This window comes from Neocloeon triangulifer, unplaced genomic scaffold, assembly GCF_031216515.1.
Source record: "Neocloeon triangulifer isolate White Clay Creek 2 clone unplaced genomic scaffold, ASM3121651v1 ptg000002l, whole genome shotgun sequence".
Taxonomy (NCBI): domain Eukaryota; kingdom Metazoa; phylum Arthropoda; class Insecta; order Ephemeroptera; family Baetidae; genus Neocloeon; species Neocloeon triangulifer.
In genome coordinates, this window is record NW_026775545.1 from 5,505,009 (window position 1) to 5,514,800 (window position 9,792).

The window sequence follows — 9,792 nt, forward strand, 5'->3', positions numbered from 1 at the left end:
CCCGCCGCCAGCTCCACAGGCAAGCATAAATTGATTCTCACGACAAACGGCAGGCCTCAAACCAGCGCCAAACTTCCCCAATGGTCAAAATCAAGCGTTCTATGTTTTTGGAAACATTTGACAAGTTCTGATGAGGATCTCGCAAATGTAAGAAATATAAACCAAAACTTATTTAATATTCATTTCATTAAAAAAAAATTAAAAATAGGGAAAAATTGAAATTATGAAATTGACGCATGGCATTGCTTACAATTATTATTGTAGATTATTGTGTGTTTGATGAAATATTAATTTATTTGGTTTTGTCAATATTTAAAAAAAAATATTAACTTTTTATTTTTAATGATAGATAGCTATTTTACGCTCATTTTATTAAGCTCATTTTCGCCTCATTGTTTCTAACATGCATATTTTTATCTCTCACATCCGTTATAAGAGGGTATGGTATTGACTGTGCAAACACTATTAGAGAGTTGCAATAATAACACGCACCAAGCACGACTGCCGAGTATATATTGGGAAAAGGGATTTAATATGCAGTAAACGCGAATAATGCTGTGTATTTATGGCGCCAACGTGTAATGCAGAAAGGGAGAAGCGCGGCGGTAGAATTGTATGGGCTAATAAGATTCGATAAGATGAGCAAATATTGAAGCAAAAGGTTTCCACTTCTTCTTCTTCTGCTTCGAAGGCAGACAGCAGCAGCAGCTTTCTCTGAACAAATACGTTTTCTCGCTAAAAGGGGCCACGATAAGAAGAGAGCAGACCTCGCCAGGCAGACTTAATAACAAGTCAGGTGTGTATTAATTCCAATTCGTTATGTATGCAGCACTCCCTTTCTTGAATCAATACGTACTCTCATTGTAGAGCCGCCGAGCTGTTTTGTTGTGTTTGCTCAACAGATAAATTCAATTGGCTGTCTCCTGCGAATTGGGGATTTGACACAATGAGCATGCGAACGAACTCGAGCAGAGAAAGCACCTGCTCAATATTGATTTTATACACTGCTCGGCTAATAATTAACGAGGGAATAATAAATATATACGCCTTTGTCAAAATCCGATACAAAACTCGCAGTTATTCAGTTATTGGATTTGCAGAGCGCAGGTATGAATGTAAATAAATAATGAGAACTTTTCGTTTTGTACTGGATTTCAATTGGAATGAGATGAGGGGGCGGAAAACAATCAGGAAGTTTGTTTCATCAAAAAAGAAAGACTTTGGAGGGGAAAATTTCAATACTTTGTTTCCGCTTAGATATTATATTAAAATTTCTTAGTTAAATGTAGAAATATATCATATTATGTAAATATTTGGGTCTTAATATTTTATAAACTTAAACTTCCTGATGGTATCAATATTCACAATTTTTTTTTTTCAGAACTAACCTACATTTAAATTTTATTATTATGCATCATATTTCATATTTTGTAAAATTGTAAAAAAATTACACTTTTTTTTGTCAATTATTTAATTCTACTAACAACTGAAAGTGCAATCATATTTTAAATAATAATCTTTTGATGCACCTTACTTTTGAAGTATTTAGATCTGGATTTCCTCCACTCGGAATATGCCTCTGGCTGGGCAAAGAAACAGGAGATTCCAATTTTTCTTGAGCAAATACGGCTGCGGAGAAAAATTAAATCAAGCGTTTAATTATTGCAAATATTAGCTATGGTCTCATCACGTGCAGCGAGAGGCTGTGCGAATAATTGGATAAATGGTGCCGGGGGAATTCATCTTTCAGCAGTAACAGACCTCACGGGCGTTCTCTCTCTCTGGATGGATATCTCTCCGAATAATATCTCCGCCTGCCGCTGATGTATCCTTGAGTCATCCAAGCAAGAGAACTGCTCGCAGTAATAAAACGCACCGACCAAAAACCAAACGTTGAAAGTAAAGTTTGCACAGGAAAACGGAAAGCCGCGGTGGCGGGAGGAAAAGATTTCCGAGCGCGGTGAATTCCCAGGCCGATTTTTATTAGGTAGATCTGGAGGAAGGGAGTTCGCTTGGATAAAATAAAGTAAACAGTCAAGTTTGAATGCGGGAGATTGCAAAAGAAGTGTGTACATAACGTTGGCCATTGGTGCATGGATTTCTACAACTCGCATGGAGAGGCCAGCAAGAGTTTTGGAGAAGGAATATTTATCAATGATGAGATCATTCAATTACAATCCCAGCTAACAAATATAAAAATGTTTAATTTACTGATTTTCAAAGAAAACATAAATTCAAATTAAGCACCAGTCATCCTTGTAAAAGTTTAAAAATTTTAATTTCTAGCCTCACTTACATTGAATTGGAATGCGGATATTTGGAGCAAGATAATCATAAAGAATTTAAAGCGATTAAAAAAAAAGAATTTTTCCTCCTTGTTTTAAGCATTATTATATATTTACTAGCCAACTTTTGAAAGACGACGTGTGAAAACTTATCAAACTCACCATCAGTTTTGACCCCTTATTATATTTTCGTTCCCCATTCCTTCCTCCGATTTCTCTTTAAAGCCGAGACTAGAGGCGCGAAGGGGTTAATTTAGACATAAATTAGATTGCCTGCTAAAAGAAAATTCAAACCAAAATATATATTATCGGCTATAGAAATCGTAAATAGGCAGGCGGCGCAAGATCGATCGGCTGCCTTTGGCTTTTGGCATGGCCAAAGAACATGCACACTCTCACTCACTCACACGGACCGAGCGAGTTCCATTTCCAGAGAGAGTCTATTGACCGCCTCCACTGATTGGAAAAGATAAACGGTGCCGGCCAGCTCATTTATTATTATTATTGTGGCCCAACTATGCATTTGCATCTACAATAGGGTATTGTAGACTCACACGTGACTCAGCAGTCAGTTACTCACACAATAAATTAGATGAAAGAAAGCGAGCCAGCTGAGGTTTGGAGGTAAAGCCGTATTCAATTTCATGAGCTGAGAATAATCCAGAATAATATTTATTATATAATAATTTAAAATTCTACTCTTTACGTTAAATAATTCGACATTCAATTTTAGTAAGAAATTTTGGTTTGAATAAAATACATAATATTTTAGTTAGCAATATAAAAGAAATTTATGAGGTGAAATTGGTTCTCGAGATATTTTTTAAAATTATATTTGAATCAAAAAAATTCAAAATTCATATTTTACCGCGGCGGCCGTGTCTCTTTTGATGTCGGGCGTTTTAGCAGACTTCTGCTAGTTGTAAACCCTTTCTTCTCTTTTTTCCAATTAAAATTTTTGTATTGACCGAGAAGAATAAATAATAGTAATAATAATAATTAAAAAGGTAAAACTTTATGAAGTTATTAAATGTATACAATTTATCCTTTTTAAGTCAGGGTTTATTTGATTTGTGCAAAAAAAATTTAATTTTTCTTATGACCTACTTACACAAGCTGGAAATATCTCGAACTTTTCCGTTTCTACGATAAGCCACACTTCAGTGATATACGATTTTTAGACACAAAGCGCGCGGAATAATGCGTTAATAAATTCCACCTGCCTTATCGCAGCGGCCGCTTGTAAGTGACACGATTCATATTTAAATTCGGTCAGTAAATATCAAACTGTTGACACACAACATAATAAATGATAATTAATAGGGCTAATCTATTTGGGGAATTTATTTTGGAGTCGCTGCTGGGAATTTACGCTTGAAAAACACGGAATCAGTGGCGTAAGAAAGTCGCGGCCGCGATTATGATTATTAAACACACAGAAAGGTATGGAAAGAGGCAGAGGGCTCCTTGATCGCGATAGGATTGAGAAATTTATTGGTGTTCAAAGTTGTCACACAATACAATATTATGAGATTCGGCCTGATTAGCGGCTATTAGAATATTATGCGGCGGCACGCAACGTTATTAAATTGCAATCATCATCGCGCGGCCTCGCTCCGAGTCGCACTGCCTTCACCCTTTGGCTACAAAGTACCGAACTTCTCTGTGGATTCTAATGGGAAATCGGTGCGTGCGTTAAATTAGGATTCAGCTCGTTAAATTTGGTTTTAAACTGCCCCAATTAGCGATTATTTACAGCCGAGCTCAGTCAGTTTTGTGATTTGTCGTAAATTTTGTCTCAAACAACCACCCGCGTTTGTTTTTGATTTGAACTTTTAAAGGGGTATGTCAAGAAAGACGCTTCTTTAATTAGAAGAAATTTATAAAATTTAATTTTGTTACAACCGTATTTTAGACGTGTCTGCTTATTTATTTATAAATGGACGCATACAGTTTATGAATTATTGGCCTCAAATTACGTAAATAACCTATTTTTATTTTAATAACGCTAATGTACTTTGTACATTGTTTTGCCTATTTTCTAAAAGCTACATTAAAAATTAACACAAAATAATTAATTTCATTAATTGCTCTAGATTAAACTTTTTTTTAGTTTATAATGTAATCTATTAAAAAAAATATAGTATAACATTATGTTCTCTGTTTTTAAAGAAAACTTATATTTTTATTTAAGGCACAACTAATTAATATTCGCAGATATATCGTTTCATTGTGGTTCCACCCGCACCACCCGCACATTTGAAGTTTTGCCATGTGTAATTGTATCTTGGTTTGATTACAATACAATTAGATTCTGAGAAGTCGATGGGATAGCCTGGTGCCCAATTCTCATATGGGCCAACACCGTGACCCGTAGAGTCCCAATAAAAGAGGTTTTTAAATCTCCATCCTGATATCCAAAAATCCTGTTCATATGGAGCTGTAACAGGGAAAAAACCAGTCAATGAAATAAATGAAATAATCAATTTTTGCCACCAGTATTAACCGATTTCATTGTAAATTGCATCATTCTCGGCAGCTGATTCAATGCTGAGCAGTTCCATACCTCGGCGACGACAGTCATATTTTGCTCCAAACCAATCAAGCTAAAAATATTTGTTTAATTTATGTATTAATTTTTCAAGTATTACGTCAATGTATATATACCATTAGTTCCGATATTTCATAATATGTGCCGTCAAATTCAAATCTTCGACTGTCTGACGACTCTTCAAATAGTTCCTGAAGGAATATTATTTTTCCGTGAATATTAATTTCTTTTATAAATTTTTAATTTTGAAAATACTTGTGGTATAGTCGGCTGAGTGAGGGTTTCGCAAATGTACCACAAGTTAAGATTTTGGCAGGTGTCTGTATCATTGGTGACATCCCAGTAAACTGTGTACGCGTCACTTATGAGAACGCATGTGTCCATCGTCAAATTGCTTGGCCTCTCGTTATATTCCCATGTTTCGTACGGTCCCAAATTGTGCCCAGTCGAGTCCCAATAGAATTCCTGGCTAGCATAGCCAAACAGGGCGTACGCGAATCCAGAAGTCCAAAAGCCCTCGTCCCCATAGCCAGCTAAAAAATATTTATTAATTATTGAAATTAAGATATCAAGCTCTAGGTTATTTTTGTTTACGACGGAAATGTTTTTTTTTCAAAGTCAAAATTTCAACGAAGACAAATTAGATAATGTTTTCTTAGCCGCACCACCAACTTCCTCAGAACACAACATTTTTAAAGCTGATTTTTTTACTACCTTTTTTCATTTCATTTTGCACACTAGCGTGCTCTCCATAGGTCTCAACGCTTAAAAGTTCTTGACCTTTCAGAGCGCAGTCTATTTTAGCATCATACCAATTGGTCTAGAAAATAATACAATTTTGTATAATTAGTATTTTTTTCTTCATCATCTCTCAAATTAAGAAATTTACATACGAAACGATAAACGAACATAACATCTAGATTGTAAATTTAATGAAAAATTATCATTTATAACATCTTTTTATGGTTAAATTAGTACTTGTGAATAATCGCCTTGAAGTGGAATTACGTTCCGAGACGCGAGATAATTTTTAATTATTTTCCGTTTCGAGTGGTTTCTTTGGGTTTTAAATTCTCAAAAATCTTTTTATGGCTCATAATTGTGAAGACTGCATAATATTATTTAATCAAAATTTGTTTAACTCACCTTGCGTCCTTGTATCTCATATGTTTTGTCCAAATAGGTGAATTTGGTTAATTTCCCACCGCCAACCTTTTCTTGCGTCTCCTAAAGTAAGAGTTTTTTAATTTTCTTGTTTGTAAAATTTGCATGATAATTATTTTGTCTTAATAAAAATTATACAATTATTATAATCTTAATTCACACCTGTAAACTCCAGCAGCTGCAAATCGCAGCTACTAAATAGATTATGGAAATAGCTTCATTAGACAACATTTTAGCAGTGGCAAGGCTTGCTTGGTGATCGGACAATTTAAACGCGCCGCACCACTTTAGATAAGTTGAGTGTTCGCCGAAAAAAAACGCTATCAGCAAAAACAAAAATTAAGAGACACGATTCTATTATTTCTTCTGCTGACGATTGCAAGCACCACTTGGAATAAAATGGCTACACTATTAATTTCAATTTTAGAAGAAGTACTTAAGAAGAAGTACTTAAGCAAACTCTAGTCATATTTTTGTAGTGGATTATTTCAATATTGCGTTGCATATCTTCAAAGAAAAACCTTGCTCTTTTTATCACTTGCGTAGGTAGAAAAATTCTGACGCGTTTGCACTTGTTGTCTCTTCCACTCAACGTCACAAACACAAATCGGCGTGCAGTGATTTATTTGAACGTATGTCTTTTTTTTCATCCCGCCGGCTTTTGCGGTCCTTTCAGTCGAGTCAAGTGTTCGGATATAACAATCTCGCCGAGCCTTCCACGGATTTATAATGAGACGTATTGAAATAATGACGTCAGCCGCCTTTGATCTCCACGGACGACGGGCCCTTTTGCGATCGGCGCAGCCCTTCTGCTCTTTTTCTCATAACAATATTCCCATCGTTTTGCTCGAAACACGGATTCGACATCAGTCCTTTCACGAAAAATATCGCAGGACGGAGGTGGTTTTCCAGTCTTCCTCTCACTTTGATTGCGCGTGTCTCTCTTCCTCTCCCGCCGGCGAAAGCACCTTTCTCGTTCGCCCAATATACGCTTCACAGATCTGCTCTTTCTGCGAGCATTTAAATACTTATATATTTCCAGAGAGGATGTCATTTCGCATTGATTGCAGGAAGAAAATTTTTCGCGACGAGGGACGACGCCGTGCACCCTCATCGTGAGAGATATACACATTCAAAATCGTTGTTGCGGAACATTGGCTCGGCTGCTCTCTGCTCGTCGCAACTCGCTCTCCACCCATCTGACTTATCTGTCTAACAGATTTAACGAGCCACTTATCAACAGCCACAATTTTAAACGCGAGTCATCTGTAAAAAATGTGCATGTGCGCCCTTCAAATTCGTTTCCTGCCGGCAAACGGGCGCAGCAAATTTCGCATATACCGCTGAACCCGCGGATTTTGCCTTTGATCTCTACAAAACTTTCCATCGCAGCAGATATAGTTTGAAAAAAAAATATGTATGTAAAAAATGAAGCCAGTTAAAAATATTTCAAGCGAGTACGTGATAGAAAGTGAATTTTCTGAGCAAAGTGTTTCCTTTCAATTGATTTTTTTTTTCAAATGAGATTGAATAATTCTTAAATAGTGCACAATTTTACACAGATTGATGATTTGGATTTTCAGTTCTTATAATATTTTTAGCCAAGAACAAAAATGATTTTTTCCTCACGATAGCAAGTCAAAAATAAATAAAAAGTGGGTGAAGTATTAAAAAAAGGTAAATTATTTGGCTAAAAAATTGTACTTATATAATTGCTCTTTTGTTTCAATATCAAACCTCCTTATTATTGCTTACGATCACCAACTTTCCATTCCTTCATATGATAATATATTTAATGTTCCAAAAAAAATAAAAAAAATCGGCTGTGTAATTTATTAAATAAATTGAAATAAATAAATCAAGAAAAGCCGGTGGTTATGTGACTGAACAAATTAAAATTTAATTAATTACAAATACGCTAATTTTGTATTCAACCTATTTCATAATTTTTTTTTAAACAATTTTGGAAAATGTGCAAAAAAAGTACAATTTGAAATAAGAGAGGTGCTCAAAATAATCGTTTAAAACCTGCTTTTTCTCTGTTTGCATTTTTATTCAACCAACAATTGTTGCCATTGTTTTTTCGCAAAGATCAGGGGCAAACAATCACGACCGACACACTCACACAATTTATCAGTGATTATGATTTAATAATAAAGGGCTGCTGGTCGGCGTGTGTGTGTTCGGTGCCGGGCGATACAAATCACACACTGGGTGCTGAATCACCCTCGCTTTCGCTCACTCACTAATTCACTCTCTCGCCGCACACCCACCAGCAAAGTGTATTTATTCGTGATACACAGGGGTGAAAATGTGAAAAGAGAGGAGCCAACACCCCGATGAATGAATGAACGGGCCGACAGACACATGCTTCAATGGAGCGAGTTGTTAAAAGCGAGCGAGCGAACGCGAACCGCCCGGCAATCACTCGCCGCGCTTTTTTTTCGCACCAACCTGTATGTATTCGTGCGAAATACACGGGAGAGAAGGGTGGCGGCGATTTATTTTCGAAAAATAAAATGCGTATTTTTGCAACCTGTTGTTTGTTCAACATGATCGGGCGTGACGTGGCGAGTAGGTCGAGCGTAAAATTGAAACAAAAATTGAGGCAACACGTGAAAGTTAAAATTTAATTTAAAAATAAGTGATTAATTTTTAGCACTTAATTGACTTTTACAATCATTTAAAAGATATCTGTTATCAGTCCGTTGTTTTTCTACGTTTTTAGATATACTTATCTCTTATCTTTATAAAAAAATAAATATTGAATAACAACAAACAATTATCTTATTACGCATAGAATTGATAATGGAAAATTTTGAACCATGCCGAGCAATCAACAATGTTTTTTATCCAACAATTTTAATCGTTAAATATTACTTTTAACCCAACTCCATTGTCGGAAATCACACCCAGATGTTTGGAGAAAGATATACATATTAATAATTTAATTCTCTTTTTAATATTATTTAAAATAAAATTTACTTCCCTCAATTTTCTGTAAAAAATTTATCTAATAAGATCAATTTTTCCCATCAAATAACATTGAACTGATGTGGGATCCTTGTTGGCCGAAAATTTAATAAAACGTATTGGCGGCTTCCACAAAGCGACATTCGCCGAGTGCAATAATGAAAGGGATTTAGGATGTGATCAAGATAAATTATGTGACGCAGCGCTAGAGACGCGACTTATTGAGAATTTCGGCAACCGTTTATGAGCTGGAGATGACGAGGGAGGAAAGGAGGAGGACGCAAGGGGACGAAAATAATAAGAGAAAAAGGACATAGGGAGATTCCTTTGCTCTCCCGAGTACATTTATTGCCTTGCCAATTATTATCGGCGTGTCGTGTATGTGAATCATGCTTTATGATATTATATTGACATGCCCCTATGCCCAACGTGCTTGGAATTTTATTAATAATAAGTAGTAACAAAAATTGGCCTCATAAATTTAAATGATTTTAAATTTTATTTTTGTTTCACAGACACAAATTGAAAATAATATTCTTGTTTGGGTGATTGTTTTTATTTTTTACAAATTGCACAAAATAATAATAAAAAAAATAGACGAGCGTTAAGGAAAAATTGTAAAAAAATTGCTCATGTTGTTAATCAGGGAGCGATAGTAGTTTAAAAAACCATTATTAAATTTTCAATTGATAAAAAAGGGCATGCAAAGCTTCTCGTCATTGACGCAGAAATCAACCCTCCGATGAGTTTAAAAAAGCAACAGTTCCGTTCCAGCGGCTAATGAAGAGATTATCCCGCCATCAATCCAATACCCATCAG

The 9,792-nt window shown here is 35.5% G+C and overlaps 1 protein-coding gene across 1 annotated transcript; it reads right to left on the bottom strand.

Annotated features, from left to right (window-relative positions):
- Window positions 1-4,185: 4,185 nt before the first annotated feature.
- LOC132204771 (macrophage mannose receptor 1-like) lies at window positions 4,186-6,366 on the bottom strand. Its single transcript, XM_059633532.1, has 7 exons — window positions 6,163-6,366; window positions 5,983-6,063; window positions 5,551-5,656; window positions 5,092-5,369; window positions 4,953-5,027; window positions 4,792-4,891; window positions 4,186-4,725 (listed from the first exon to the last, which is right to left on the bottom strand). The coding sequence occupies exons 1-7, from the start codon at window positions 6,229-6,231 to the stop codon at window positions 4,490-4,492; spliced, it is 945 nt and encodes a 314-aa protein (XP_059489515.1). The 5' UTR covers window positions 6,232-6,366; the 3' UTR covers window positions 4,186-4,489.
- Window positions 6,367-9,792: the final 3,426 nt, after the last annotated feature.